The 16,006-nt window shown below is 44.9% G+C and overlaps 1 protein-coding gene across 5 annotated transcripts; it reads right to left on the bottom strand.

Annotated features, from left to right (window-relative positions):
• Positions 1 to 179: 179 nt before the first annotated feature.
• KLHDC2 (kelch domain containing 2) lies at positions 180 to 15,740 on the bottom strand. Of its 5 annotated transcripts, none has more exons than XR_013956858.1 (14): positions 13,714 to 13,881; positions 12,012 to 12,091; positions 10,902 to 11,019; positions 9,439 to 9,554; positions 8,264 to 8,345; positions 8,092 to 8,175; positions 5,280 to 5,360; positions 5,144 to 5,202; positions 4,720 to 4,829; positions 4,182 to 4,254; positions 2,946 to 3,033; positions 1,873 to 1,925; positions 1,061 to 1,279; positions 180 to 447 (listed from the first exon to the last, which is right to left on the bottom strand). XR_013956858.1 is itself a non-coding variant. In XM_080617799.1 (14 exons), exons 2-14 carry the CDS (start codon positions 13,867 to 13,869, stop codon positions 1,156 to 1,158), a joined length of 1,224 nt encoding a protein of 407 aa, XP_080473925.1. In that variant the 5' UTR covers positions 13,870 to 13,881; positions 15,379 to 15,740; the 3' UTR covers positions 1,053 to 1,155. The 5 variants fall into 5 exon arrangements, 4 of the variants coding, with proteins under 4 accessions (XP_080473925.1, XP_080473924.1, XP_080473927.1 ...); XM_080617799.1 differs by lacking the exon at positions 180 to 447 and adding an exon at positions 15,379 to 15,740 and having other exon boundaries at positions 1,053 to 1,279; XM_080617798.1 differs by lacking the exon at positions 180 to 447 and adding an exon at positions 15,490 to 15,740 and having other exon boundaries at positions 1,053 to 1,279.
• Between the last annotated feature and the right edge of the window lie 266 nt (positions 15,741 to 16,006).

The raw sequence follows: 16,006 nt of genomic DNA, 5'->3' as shown, positions 1-16,006 counted from the left end.
CACCCCCCTGTAAGGTATGAAACAGACTTGTGCAGGGTGCTGCAGCTTGTCTGACAGTCTGCACCACCCTGAACGCTTAAAACAGCTCAAGCCGACACAAGAACTGAGCACAGGAATTACTTTCTTCTACAAGTCAAAGGTTTTAATAATTTTTTTTTTTTTTTTTTGAGGACAGCTTAAACATGATTGATTGCAATCCTTCTCCCTCCGCACAGCCTGTTCCTTGTTCCCCTGTCACCTCCTGGAGCTGCTGACAGACAGAACCGCACTGGCAAAATGCAGGCACTGACCACGCTCCACAGACACTTCCAGTGTCCCTCTACACAGCTGAAGTCTGTTGGGCTGTCCCAGTTGCAGGTGAGCTCCACAGGTCATGGCTGCAGCCAGTAATGGGCTCAGGCGTTTTCACTTCAAGCTTTACACTTCTCAGGGCAGAATATCTGCTACCTAAGGTTCACAATTGAAGTTCCACAACAAAGAGTTCCAAAAATACCAAACTACAACCAAGCATAGTAGTGGTGCTTTAACATAGAATCATAGAATAGGTAGGGTTGGAGAGGACCTTAAGATCATCTAGTTCCAACATCTCAAGGTTTCTGACAGTTTTATCAACTCTGACAACATACAATTTCCAAATTCTGTTTCTCTGACTTTAAGCATTTGTGGCAAAATTTTTAAGCAGTTTCCTAACACTGAAGACTAAGCCAGGACTGCAATCTTCAGCCTAGACTAAAGCAAAACTCCTCTTCACCAGTCATGGTGTGCCTCAGAACTTCCTGCACAGTCGAGTCCTTAGGTCCCTAACTAGGGACCCTGTAACAAATTTCCACATGTGCACACCCCATCTTCTTGCTTGGGCCTGGCCCTCAAATGTACTTCAAATGGACAAACCCAGAACTAGTTTTAGCTTAAGCACAGGGTACATCTCCACTTGCATTAAATACATTCATTACAAACATCTTTACACAAAAATAGGTTCTCTCTAGGCCATTCACATGCAACTTAAAAGGTAAGAAGCAACTATCTATGACAATACACAACACACTTCAAGATACTTAACCTATACAAGTTTAATGTTTGCCACACTTGGTAGAATTATTACATCTTCGAGCTGCTCATCCACACACAGCTTGGTCAGCAATGTCTGCAGAGGGCTCAGGAGCCTGAGGTGTTGTTGCTGCCAAACCTCTGGTTGACGCTGTGCAGTAAGTGCTTGGGGAGGCAATTCCAGGAACTGGCCAGCATCTCCTTAAAACAAATGACTGCTTCGAGGCACAGCCTTGGGAGAGGGAAGACACAGCCACAGTTAGCGTGACCAAGGGCTGCTTGTTCTCGTCACTAGTGCCAAATGTGTGCTCCTGAAAGATATCCTGCTCTGCCTGCTCCTAACTGGCTGCTGTCCTTTCAGCATGCTTTAGAGGAAGAAATCTTTTTTAAGTAAGTATTGTAGGAATGCAAGACACAGGCAGTAACCCTGTGCTACCTGGCCTGGATGGAGACAGGACAGTTTAATGCTGAAGTCTTGCTTTCTTACTGTCCTGGTTTCAGCTAGGATAATTTTCTTCTAGTAGCTGGTGCAGTGCTGTATTTTGGCCTTAGTCTGAGAATAATGCTGGATAACACACCAAGGTTTTAGTTGTTGATAAATAATGCTTACCCCGATCATGGACTTTTCAGTCTCATGCTCTGCCAGTGAGGGGGGAACATGAGAAGCTGGGAGGGAGCAGAGACAGCACACCTGACCCAACCCATGGGTTTTACATTCTTCCAATTCTCCTCCCATCCCACCCAAGACAGGGGGGTAAAGGGGAAGGTGTAAGCAAGCAGCTGTGTGGTACTGAGTTGCTGGCTAGTTTAAACCATGACACTTACCTTACGAGAGATCTTGGTTGTAGGGAAAACACAAGTATTTCATTACTGTGAGCCTGGGGGTGGGGGACAGAGAGAAACAGTTTGGTTATGTGGATTCACATCACTATAGCAGGAGACAAACCAGAGAAGGCTCACACAAACAGACCTTGGAAAGGAGGCAATGTGGCATGTAGTGGGCTTCACACAGATCACAAAGGCAGCAGACAAGCTGAATGCAGAACTGCTCACTGCTATATGGGAAGATAAAGGCACTAGGGGAACTACAGGTAAATAAAAACAACGTATCTAGGCTGCCTCATACAGAGCACTGGAGGAGAGTGGATGCGCAAAGGGGCCAGAGTCAGACACTCTCCCTGTGCAGCATCAACTTGTGCTGGGAAAGAATGGGAACACAGTGGGCAGTTTCCAAGTCTTCATGGAATTGCACAGAGGGACTTTAGAGACAGGGACTGTATCAGGCTCAGAAGTCAATGGTTTTGGCATTTTTAAATGGTTGTGCCTGCTCCTTGAATGCACATAAACCTATCACCTGCCAGAGCAGTGCTGCCAGCGCAGGAGGAGCTGTTGCAACACTGTTGTTTGCCACCTGCCTATTCCAGCTGATACACACTGGTGCATACACTGCAAAGCTGGTGCACTCATTCCCAGCCTCCCCCTCTAGCCAGCTGGTGTTTCAAGGACCTCAGGACAGTCCCAGCCTGGCTGAAGAATCCCTTTCTCTTCAGGCTGTTTCTCCTCCACGAGGCCTCTCTGCATGCAGCGCACTGAAGAAATTACCTTGGGAGGGGGTCCCTGAAAACACTTGCGTGAGAAGCACAGGGCAAAGCTGAAGATGTAGTTGGGAGGTAGGAGGGAAAGTAAGTCACGGTTTGTATAAATAATGAATAATGATGTGGTTGCTAGAAAAGCAGAAAAACATTTTCCTTTCAAGCTTTGTTTATGCACCTTTGTCAGTCCTCACAAGATCATGCGGCTGACTACAAGCCTTTTACACTTGCTGCAATGGTAAGACACTGCAGCTCCTGCAGGCAGGACCAGGCTGCACAGGAAGGGAAAGCTCAAAATAAACTTACAGCTTTTGAATGGGCAAGTAAGTTGTTGGCACAGCCCCCAAAGATGATCACCTCTCCCTCTTCACTTGCACAAGCAGTATGCCACAACCTAGAAACAGAGGTCAGCACTGCATTAAAGCAAAAATCCACCCCACCCAACAATGCCTGCATAGGATTTGTAGTTAAAGTTAACACACGTGAGGTTGCCCTTCCACCAATGCACCGGAGACATGACTAATTCAACAGGAGTTTATGTTTGGAGAAAGAACACTGGTCAGCAAAACACAGGTTGTATAACGTGTTCCGGTTTGAGCTGGGCTGTGAGGCTCAGCAGCATGTGCTTGCCAGTGCAAGCGTGCATGACAGCAATGGTCCTGTGGCTTCTACAGGATGGCTGCGATGAGCTCCTGGTGCAAACTTCATTTTCATGTTCCACTTGAGCCAAAAGACCGAGCGAGCAGGATCAGTCAGACTTTGTATTGCTCTCCTAAGACTTGGGGAAAGAACTAATTTCGTACATGTGCTCAGTGACAACACGGCACCATACCACTGTTCCAAAGAGGGGAAGGGCAGGTGTGGGGGCAACAGCTCAACCTTGTTACTGTCCAGGAAAACAGACCCCTCCTCATCCCTGTCAGCAGCCAGAGCAAGGCCAAAGCAGGCAGACCAGGAAGCGTCAGTGCTTTAACTCAGTTAACCTTGATTAGAACGCTTCCTCAAACCATCACAGTAACTCACATGATGTGTTTTCCATGCCACATATGTGCATCACAGTAAGTTTGATGCTTTTAAATTGCAGGTCATCATCTCTCATTTACTCAGCAGGAAGACAAAAACATCCTGGGCATGCACAGGATTAGCCTCTAACAAGGATGCTAAAAATAATGACACCTGCCCATGTTCAGTTTACGGGCAGAGCAAGAACACACAGGTTCCAGTTAGCTGGCGTCTACAACTCAGAGGCCTTGGCAGCAGAGATTAGCCCCTAAAACCCTTTGTTTCCTGCTACTGCACAAACACTGAGCTACACACTACTGCCAGCACCAGCCCTATAGTGGTATTCAGCTTGTCTTTTATGTGCACAAAATACAACCTGCATACAACCAACATACCTGCACTTCTGGGGCAGATACGAGCATTAGTATTGTTAAGAACAACGAGTGGTGTGAAAAGGAACATGTGTCCTCTCTTTCACAGCCAACATTACATGCTTCCTCACTCTCTTTCAGTAAGTTTCCAGGGAAGTGTCTACTGTACCTTGGTTTTTCAGAGTAGTTATGCTCAAACTGTACCCACTCATTCTTGCTGATGGAATAAATCCAAGCATCACCTGAAAACAAGCAAAACCCCAAACACAAACGGCATTCTGTTAGTTCTTTCATGTTTGCGGCAAGTAACATGTACTCTGGTGCAACACAGTCCATTTTTGTTCTTAAAGAACGAAATAAATATTTTAGGAAAAACCATACAAAATAGTGGGCTACCTGTTTGAAAACAGGTGCTTAATAGTGGTTTATGGGAGTGAAGTCAGAAGGGAAAACGGAGAACTGTAAAGCTCTAATAGTAATTTGCACTAGATACAATTTTAAAGCAGATGAATTCCTATAAATAATAATGTCTCAGCACACTCAGTGACTTCTGCTCCGTGGAATGAACTGTTGACAGTAAGGAGCTGGATCACAAGTGGATGCGAGGAATTCAGCAAGAATTCAAGGTGGCAAGGCAGTAATTCAGCTACTGTGCACAACTGCTCATGTACACAAAGACAACACAAGATCCTTTTGGAACAACTTACTTAACGGCTGCTTATCAGTGGTGAATCCTCCAAAGAGAAAGAGGTGATCTGAGGAAATTGGTGTTAAAGAATGCCACGATCGGCCAACTGGGCAAATGCCTTGTGTGATTCTGCATTTAATAAAAGCACCATAAATTACATATGTGGTACAATAAAATACTACTGCTCCTTTCTGCTCTGATTATGTTTCAGATATTTCAAGGATGCAGCTTCATACCACGCTCATGATCCAACAGCAAGTTTAATGTCTTTAGATACAGTAAAAGAATTTTACCCCTATTAATACTTAAAAAAGCCTGACAGACTCATCAGCAAGATCAGTTCTACCTGAGTTTATCACATTTAACTAGGTTGATTAGAAGCGAATAAAAATGGCACCTTCATGTTGCTTTACAAACAAATGAACTCAAGTTTTAGTACCTACATTTCATTCCACTCCCACGTATCCAAATTGAGATAGTAAAGATCGTTCATTCTGGATTCCTACAATAAAGCAGACCACAGCTGAAACACTCCGCTTACGTTTCAGTAACACATCAGTAAACTGGGTTGGGGTTTACCCTGTATCTGCCACCAAACACATAGCCTCTGTTCCCAACTGTAGCACAGGCGTGAGCTGCTCGTGGTGATGGAGTTTTACCCTGGGAAAAGAAAACATGAAATAGGAAGGTAAATTTATTTGATACATAAGAAAGAAAATGCCATTTCACCAGAAATCTGCAGTAGATGGAGTCAAGAGGAGCTGGGCTGAAGATGCCCACCACATGCCATGCCCGGCACCCTGGGAGACAGCTGACAGCAGCAGACAGCAGCAGACATAGAGGGCCCAGGCTCCTCAGGCTCCCTAGAGAGATCGCCTGGCCATGGCACACAAGGCAAAGGAAGGTCTCAGAGCTCCACAACCAGTCACCCGAGGGATGAAAGGCTGAACTAAAGCCAGACATAAGGCCAAGAAGAGAACGAAAAAACATCTAGTAAGTCATTCTGTATGCAGAAACTTGCTTTTTTTTGATGGATGGATGATCAGAAAACTCATGGGAAATGGGATTTTTTTTTTCCTCTTTAAGTGTCAAGGTATAAATTTTGCTTTCAGAACAGGGTTCAGACAGTCACAGTAACAGACTGTGAGAAAATGACAAACAAATCACTACACAGTATTTTTCTTGAGTTACTTCTAAAATATTTGAGATCTGTATGTAGTAGGACAAAAGAATTCTTTGGTAATCTGAATAAGGAGTAACTTATCTCAAATTTAACTTCCTCCAATTCTGTGGCAATGTCACTCCATTTGCCTGTTCCTGAACACTTCTGGGACACTTCAAATGGTGTATATTTGCAATTACAGGGTGTTTTGTTTTGACCACAATTTGGCTCCCAAGTGAAATGTACCAAACCATCACATTACAATGAGGATGTCAGGAAACCATGCACTACATTTTCCTGAGCTCCCTGCAAGCACAATACCACTGAAGCATGAAAGCAAGCAAGTCAACAGGAAAAAAGATGAAGAGAGACATACCAAAATAAAAGGCAAGTTTGGAGAGAAGATCTAGGTAAAAAAATGATTTAAATGAAGTCTAAATGGCCTCAAGAATCATAGACTCAGAGTGGTTTTGGTTGGAAAGGACCTTAAAGCTCATCCAGTTCCAACCTCTTCCATGGGCAGGGACACCTTCCATGGGCAGGGACACCTTCCACTAGACCTGTTTTCTCCAAGCCCGGTCCAAACTGGCCCTGAACACTGCCAGGGATGGGGCAGCCACAGCTTTCTGGGCAACCTGTGCCAGTGCCTCAGCACCCTCACAGGGAAGAACTTTTAACTAATATCTAACCTAAATCTCCCCTCTGTCGGTTTAAAGCCATCCCCCTTGTCCTGTCCCTAAATGTCAAAAGTCCCTCTCCAGATTTCTTGTTGGCCCTTTTAGGTAATGGAAGGCTGCTTCTCTTCTCCAGGCTGAACAACCCCAGCTCCCTCAGTCTGTTTCCACACGAGAGGTGCTCCAGCCCTCTGAGCATGTTTGGGAATACTGAATAGGCAGCAGGCGATTTTTATTTTGAGAGGATCTTTCCAATGCTAGTTCTACCAACAGTGTTTCAAACCCCCCTCTTAACAGTCCTTTCCCTACAAGCATGTCACATGTGACACTGCAACCACCAGCTGATGACACCTCATGCAGTCCATATTCAGGAGAGAAATGAACAGTCCCACAGTGCTGACAAGATAGCAAGGTATATATATAATATATATAATTATATATATAAAAAAATAATTCCCTTAATTTCACAATTAAGATAGCTTACTTGGGAAGCGTGAGAAGGGAAGAGAGCCCTAGTCACACAGTCCTAAGCTTCATCTCCTGGCCAGGTTTCCTCCCTTGTTTGGATCAGACAGACTGCAGGTGTCAGGAGGCAAGCCAGTGCAGCATGAGCCAGCAGTGCTGCTTTCTGCCAGCCATAGCGAGTAGCCTGTGAGTCATCCCATGGAAAAAACACACTGAGCAAGCACCACTGAGACAAGATGGCCTGCTTGTGGAGTGTCAGTCTCATGACCATAATGAGGTGGACTTGGCAGTCCCGGGGTAAAGGCTGGACTTGATGATCTTAAAGATCTTTTCCAACCTAGTTGATTCCATGACCTGCAAGGCATTTCTCACATTCTCCTGCTAGCTAGCACTATGTATTTCAGAGAGCTCTTCCATAGAGTCATAGAATGGTTAGGGTTGGAAAGGACCATCTAGCTCCAAACCCCCTGCCATTGGCAGGGATGCTTCACACTAGACCATGTCGCCCAAGGCTTTGTCCAACCTGGCCTTCAACACTGCCAGGGACAGGGCATTCACCACTTTTTTGGGCAACCTGTTCCAGTGCCTCACCAACTTCTGGCATTTAGGGACTAGTTTATATTCCAAAGAAGGCAGGGTCACAGAGCACCTGACAAGTAAATATTCAGCAGTTAACACACTGGCGACCTGTCAACACAGCGGCAGGGTGGAAGAGGAAAGCAGGAAAAATTTATTTTGAGTAGATTTCTGTGCTGCTTGCTTGCAAACAGTTAATCACATCTTTTAAATAATGCCAGGGAGATACAGACTAGAGACAGTACCCCCACAGTGAGATACAACAGGTTAAGACAGCTTCACACTGCATTTGTAGCCCAAAGCCACCGTGGCTGGGACAGGCCACTACAAACCCTGCACAGCTACGCACAGAGGCCATTTTATCAGCATGCTGTTCTCACTTGACACAAATTAAAGCCGTGAACCTAGGCCTAGCAGAGCTATGCTTGTTTTCACAGGATGCTACAAGAGATAAGGCACAGAATGCTCTTACGAACTGTAAGACTTAATTAACTGACACAAGATTAATAATTACCGTAGTTATAGGCTGGCTCCAAGTAAAAGTTTCAGTGTCCAGAACATGCACATGGTCGTTCCACCCTCTAGGAAGACCTGAATTCTTTAAAAATATTAAATAAGCAACAAGTTTTAATAAGCACTAATTAAATATTAAAGTTTAAATAGAAATTATTTCCAGGTTTACCTACCCAAAAAGAGGTTTCATCAAATTCAAAAGTTCCCCGTTGTTTCCCTTCAGGAAAATAACCATAGCCTCCAAAAAATATTAGCCTGCAACAAAACATGAATCCAATTAGAAATGCTACTACATCTGTTGTTACAAGTTAAAAGTTCTGTTAAGGTTGTGCTCTAAGAGAAGACAGGAAAACCAGGGAAGCTCCTTTAGCTTCACTACTTCCAATATGTCTGCCACGTAGGTTTTCCAGGTGTGAGGCCCTGTTTCTTGCCTAATCGACCCTACCACCCACATTAAATCCCTTTACAGCTGTTTCCCAGGCCTCAGGCTTCCAAGCTTTGCTTCGGTTCCAAATGTGTGAAGCTACCAGGCCTGCTGGCTGGGTTCTGATCTTCAGCTAGGGCTCCCACACAGCAACTACAGGGGTTTATTACCGTCATTTCCCAACTCCACCCTTTCCAAGCCCTCTGCCTATTTTCCTTAAACCCAAAGTGTTCACACACACTCCTCGTCAGAAGCAAAAGGAAAGCATTACACTTAGGCATGGTCACTGTGGAGATGTGTGCTTGGCAGTGCAGGGCTGGAGTAGGTAACATCCACAGCAGCTCATCTAACACATTCCTTGTTTTGTGCAACCAGTACAAAACACACTGAATTAAGTACGTGCATTGCTGAAACAGCCACATGCAATTTTGAGATAAAGATGGCTTCCTGCTCTTCAATCATAGAGAAATGCAAGCTGTCTCGTAAGACGTGACCAAAAGACTGCACCGTGTGTGACATGGGAAATCCTAGAACAGGGTTCTGTGAGGAGCAATTCCAGATGCAATCGCCAAGAGGAATGATGCTGATACAAGGCAGTGACTTTAAAGTAATGTACTGAGAATGTGCTGTGGAAGATTTACTGGGAAAAGCCTACAGTTTGGACTGTGACTCACACAGAGACTCTGCAGTTTACACATACCCAAATTGGGAGTGAGTTTTTTTGCGTATTAACCATTAAAGGATGCAACAATTTAAAGAAGCTGGTTGGGGAAGAAATCCAGCATCTTCCTGAAGCATGTGCGGCAGACAAGTCCTTCTGCAGCTCTTGTTCACACAAAGACATGACAGTGACAAAACTAAGAGCAATTAAAAGGAACTACACATGCAAGTACAGCTGTGATGACTTTGCTAGTGGAGCCTTACTTGTTTTTGTAAACCCAAACGCCAAGTTTGTCCTTTGAAGAAGGGGGTACCCCCTGACACTCTACTCTGACCCACTGCAGCACTTTGTCCGTGGATCTGGAATTTAACATGTAGAACTGTGGAAAATAGAAAGAATTTTTTTTTACCCACACAGCTTAAAGTTTTAATCTGACTGATGTTAAAATACTAACTTTTAATTAGCATGTACTGGTATATAATTATATAAATTACAAGTTTTTTCCTAGCTGCACAGAGCACTGACAACATTTGGAACAAAATATGGATCCAAAGACCCTTATCTTTTAGCAGACTCAAGCCCTCAAGACTTTATAGAAGTAACAGGGCTATGGACATCGAGTTTTACCATCCAAAACCTGACATGGGATACAATGAACGTGTGTACAAAGTAGCACTTGTCTTACAATTAAAAAATCTGACCAAAAAAAGAGTGGGTTTAATTGTACCACCTCTGCAGGTTACATCATTTTACATGGAGCAATATAGCTGATATAAAATGCATATATAAAATAACTGAAATGTAAGAATACAATAGCAGGAAGGAAGCAAGTCACACTTTCTAAATGTAGTTCACTTCGGACTGTTTGCAGCCACTGCATCAAGCTACTTTCAGTTTATATTTAAGAGCAAGGCCAAAACTACTTAATTTAAACCACACTTCTAGAACATCAGAAAATATTATCAGAGACTCCAGAGAATAATAACATTTCAAACTACAGAGCAGCTACAAATCACTTCCTGATACTATTTCAGTGAGCTCTGGCAATTCCCATCTTTCAAAAGAAGTAAACTCAAACGTGCCAATGCAATACAGTTTATAGGGTGAATTGCACAAGAACAACTGCATTCAAAATAAGTAGTAGCTCATGGTATTTCTTCAGCACTGTAAAGCTACCAGAGTACAATCCTCATATGAAATGATGCACAGCTGAAGGCTGACCTGTTATACAAACGCCACATTATCTGACCAGAGAAGTTAATACACTAAAATGATAAAAGTCAGCCAGTTAATCACCTGCATGGAAAACAAAATAAATCTAAGCAGTAAGCACTGTGTTTTTTTAAATCAAAACCTCCTAGGCAAGCACAAAAAGAATACAGCTTCTATTAGTTTACATCTGGGGAAGCTGCTGACAGGATGAGAAGGCTCATTATCTGCCTCCAAGAACCAGAGATACCACCAGTAGATGAAACTATTATGCTGCAGAAGCCAGGAAGGACACAGTGACTGGATATATGCTCAGCATCCCCTGGTATTAACATTTAAGCTCTGCAACAAGACCCAGTCATTTGGTAAAAAATGTTTCCGTTGTTAAGATTATAAATTTCTTGCTTTGGATGGATTTTAACTAACTGAAAAGGCCACCTCTGTTTGGAAAAAGTGGGAAAAAAGCTAATGAGGAGGAACTTACTTGTGAGGAGGGGTTTATCTTTAAATAACTCACCTTGTTTGTATTGCCACGTGCGTGATGTCCTCCAAAGAGGTACACCACTCTGTCTACACACACGGCACAACTTCCAGACATGGAAGGAGGAACATCGCCCTCTGTTTTACTCTTCTTCCTAGAAGCACAGTTTAAAATATTTTACCTGATAAAAACAAACAGCAATCATTTTATCCAGAGGGAACTTTTATAACACTACCAGTATGATTTTAGTTACAGCAGGACACTGCGGACCACTCAGTTCTGAGTTCTTCGCAGACAACAGTTCCCAACACTGACCTGGTATGATGGAGGAGGTGGGAAAAGGCAATGTAATTACTACATGTTTTGTGGAGGAGGAGCTCCAACTGCCCTGTTCAGGGCTTTGGTATGCCTTGCACATTCAAAATCCCCCAAAAGATCCTCAGGCAAACAGGATGCCCCTGTCCAAATTGAAGGTTTCTATTTTGCTACTGGATTTTTAATGTTTGTAAACATGGCAACTACAAAGATAAACTTCCAGCCCCTATCCAAGGCTCTTCCTAACCACAATGAGAACTGGAAGCACTGCTGAAACCACATGCTGCAAAGCACAGAGGGGACTTGGCTTTACAGCTCAAGGCCCTGGTTAGCTACGGAACTGGAGCACTGGATTCCCTTTTATCACTCTATCAGGCATACAAGTTTCACACAACTTTCAGGCTCCCAATGATCTAAGATGACACAGTAGTTTTTTTGGCTGCATCAACATTTGAAAACATGTATTAAAATCAAAGGTTTGGGTTTTTTTTTTTCCTCCTTAAAAGGACAACAAATAACTAACTCAATATGGATTCCCTCACCAATGTACCACTGTAGTCAAAAGCAGTACAAATACCATTTTCAGGTGCTATCCCAGGCACCCCAAAACACTTCACACTGTTGATCATCCTTGTCCAAGCTGCCTCTCCTACTTCACCCCATGAACACGTGTGGCTTTATACATTTATACAACTACTTGACAGGTGGGAACAAAGAAATTAGGGAATTCTCTCTGTTCAGGCTCTCAGCATGCTTTCTACACCAATTTAAGAATTCATCTTTTTTTATTTTTCCCATATAATCAACAATTGGATGAATTATTTACTGTACCATCTTCCAGTTTCCATGTTGTAGATCCATATTTCATCTCTAGGCAGATAGAAGTCATAAAATCCCCTAACTTGGGCATTCTGCAGAACACACCAGAAAAGGAAAAGCAACATGAGAAGAATGCTTGACATACTGAATTACAGACTTCTGTGAATGTTTACACCCTCTCAGAGATCTAATCACAGAACAGAAAGCAACAGGAGCAGTGCCTACCATACTTCTGTACCTCTCACCTGCACAGCAGCCCTTGGAGAGCAGGTATTAGTATGTTTTAGCTTCTGCTGGGGAACAGATAAGCTCCCACCAGAGCCAGAGACTAGGGTAAATGGAAGTTAAATCTCCTTTTCATAGCCCAAACAGGATAACTAAGGTGTATAAATGAGCTAAAATTTCCTTTTTAATTCTCCCACCCCCTGTATGACACCACCAGAACAATATACCAAAGCTTTGTCTTGAGCCACCAATTTATTTGCAGAATTAACTGATAATTCATCTTGTGTCAAAATCATAAAATGACTTAATTCTGCTTGCAGTACATGCACACCCATCATGATAAAAAACCAACCTGTGAGCACTAACATGCAACATACAGTTGTGCAGATAATGCTGTAAATAAAAGCACCACTTTGCATGGTGTGCATTTCAAATCAGACAGCATTCCCTTCTCTTCATTCCCTTCTTGAGGTTCAGCAAGGCAAAGTGCTGGGTCCTGCATTTGGGCCACAACAACCCCATGCCACACTACAGCCTGGGGGAAGAGTGGCTGGAAAGCTGCTTGGTGGAAAAGGACCTGGGGGTCCTCACTGATGGCCACTGAACATGATCCAGCTTCTGCCCAGGTGGCCAAGAAGGCCCCAACAGCACCCTGGACTGTATCAAACAGTGTGGCCAGCAGAGCCGGGGAAGTGATTGTCTCCCTGTACTTGGCACTGGTGAGGCTCACTTTGAGCACTGTGTTCAGCTCTTGGCCCCTCACTACAAGACAGACATTGAGGTGCTGGAGCATGTCCAGAAAAGAGTAACAAAGCTGGTGAAGGGTCTAGAGCACAAGTCTGATGAAGAATGGCTGAGGGAACTGAGGTTGTTTAGTCTTAGGGAGAAGAGAAGGCTCAGGGGTGACCTTACTGCTCTCTACAACTACTTGAAAGGAGGTTGTAGAGAGGTGGGGGTTGGTTTCTTCTCCCAAGTAACAACCAATAGGACAAGAGGTAACAGCCTTAATCTGCGCCAGGGGAGATTTAAATTGGATAATAGGAAACATTTCTTCACAGAGAGCGTAACCAGGCATTAGAACAGGCTGCTCAGGGCAGTGGTGGAATCACCGTCCCTAGAACAGTTCAAAAACTGTGTAGATGAGGTACTCAGTGATATGATTTAGTGGTAGTCTTGGCAGTCCTGGGGCAACAGTTGGACTTGATGATCTTAAAGGTCTTTTCCAACCAAGTTGATTCCATGAGTCTTCCAACAGACATGTGAGTTGACAAAGGCAAACAACACCCTGCATTCCACCCAAGTTGGTGGAATTGTTTGCCAAGATTTACATTTAACATGATTTATTTCAATATTTCAAACTCTTAAATGTCATATTCTAATTTGGTAACTGGAGCTTTTCTTTTCCAGGGGAGAGATAATTTTACAGTCACTCCCAAACTAATGGGAGATAATGACCAGCACCGTGGGTGGTAGGCGGCTTATGGCATACCTTATAGCCTCCCCAGACATACATGCAGCGCCCATCAGTGACTGCCACGTGCCCACTGCGCTCAGCAGGGCTGTCATTCTCCAGCTGCTCAAAGCTGTCCTCAGCTGGAGCTGGAAGCTCTTCATCTGCCTGCAGGTCTTCATTATCATCAGCCATCTTGATACAGTGCTATGGGCACAGAATAACACATAATATGGGGCTCTAAAAGTCATCAGGGGAAACTACTAGAGGAAAATAAAGGTAAACTACACACTGCCGGTTTTTTCACAGTGATGTTTTGGTGGAAGAAGTTATCCCACCAGTCAAGAAAGTTTCAGATAGGGATTCCTCAGCTGTGTGTAATTTATAATAGTTTCAGTTGCCAATTTGAGCCAAGGTCTCTATCTGGTTTTTAAAAACACACTTTTTTATGAATTCATTAGTCAATAACAAAAAAAAAACAAAACAACCCACACCCGAATAAACTTGAAAACTTTGCTGACAATATGATTTTCACAAAAGTAAAAACTTCTGCAGCTTTTCAGGCGAAGTCCTTTTGGGCTGCTTAAGCGAAGTGTCCCACACACAAGCCTTCCCCTAGCTGTTGAATGCCTGACAAATGCTGAAAAAACCCCACAACACAAAACAGAGGCCCCTGGTCGAAATCATGCCAGCATGCAGAAGACCAAACACAGAGCATCCTGGAAAGACAATAGCTATGTGCACTCAGCCTGTGGCTGCTGAGCACTGTGCAGCTTAGGGGCAAAAGCAGCCACCACGCCAGGGCTCTGGCACGTAAGGAGCCCCAGGGCCACACTGTCACCAGGTTGCTGGTAATTCAAAGCCCCAGCCGTGGGAGGAATCAAGCCAGGAGATGCTGGTCATCCCTGCCAGGTCATCCTGGGAGCTGCCTGCACGCTCAGCCTGCAATGGAGCAGGGGGATCCCTTAAAAGCCAAAGTCATCTTCTACTTATGAGCCACTCTCAAGGGCCCGTCTGCTTTAGCTTTCCTGCAGCTGTGAGCTGAAACCATCACCACACAAAGATTTTCAGACACAGATCAAAAGGTCGGGGAAGTTCGACAGCCCAAAGTAATGGTTTTGTGCCACCAGGCAAAGCAAGAGAAGTGGAAAGGCCTTTAATAAGACTATCAAGCCCTGCACTCACACAAAATCCTCGACACCTACACTGCTCCAGACAGATTTTCATTTAATTTGAACCGCTCTGATGATGGAGACACTGCACCACCCTCGGTAGTTTATTTTTGAGCTTTAATTACGGTTTAAATTAGAAAGCCTTAGCCACACCTCAATGAAATCCGTCTGCTTCAAGTTAACCGGATTTTTACTGAATCCTCCCCAGCGATCAGCATTGCCTATTTTTCACTTATTTATCTTTTAACAACCTAAGACACACCGGACAACTGGCCGCTTTTAACCATTTTTTAGTCCCGTACTTGAAACGCTTCTCACAAGCCACTGCAGTTCCCCCACGGTTCTGCCCTGGCTACCCACGACAGCCCGACCAGCCGGACGAGGTCTCCCGCGGCAGTCCCGATACATGTTACGTGTCGGGACACAGCCGTAACACAGGACCCGACCCGAGCAGCAGCCGCGCTGCGCCCAGCAATGCGCCACCACCGCACTTATCATATCCGTTAACAGCCTCCCGGCCCTTCTCGCTTACTGCGAATTTTTGAGCCCTTCCTCCGCCCCACAGCCCGCCGGCGCCTTGCCGAGCCGCCTCCCCTCTGACCCCGATTCCGGGTCCTACCGCGGCAGGACAGGGGCTGCTTACAGGCTGGACGACACTGCCACCCGCTCCTTCTCTCCCTCTTCACCTCAGCGCGGCCGCGCAGCGTCAACATCCGCCGCTGGCGGCCGCTTCCGGCAACGCCACGCAGGCGTCGTCGCGGCCCGGGCCTTGTCGTGGGGACTGCGTAGAGCGGCTGCCTGCTCCGGTCGCTCACAGGAGGAACCGGAGCATGTCTCCGGCTAGGGCTCGAGGCACCGCGGGGGTGCCCGGCTGGTCAGCGGGACGGTAACCGCCAGCCCGCGGCGGAAAATGGCAGGGGTGGGGCCCGTCCGCCGCGCCTACCCCCCGGGAGCACCAGCGAGTGGCGTAGTGCTTTGTCAAGACAAATTACCCGAGCGAGAAATCCCCTGTTAAAATAAGTCACCGAACAAATACCAAAGTTCAGCACATATAAAATTACAGCTGTGCTACAATACCCAGTCACAACACTCCCCTTTACGGATTTGTTTCAAAAAACCCCTCTCCCCACTATAACTTGTAAAAATGTCAAACACTAACC

Source organism: Psittacula echo (genome assembly GCF_963264785.1).
Source record: "Psittacula echo genome assembly, chromosome: 5".
Lineage (NCBI taxonomy): Eukaryota > Metazoa > Chordata > Aves > Psittaciformes > Psittacidae > Psittacula > Psittacula echo.
The sequence above is the reverse complement of the archived record's forward strand: the minus strand, read 5'-3'. Positions and strand labels throughout refer to the sequence as shown.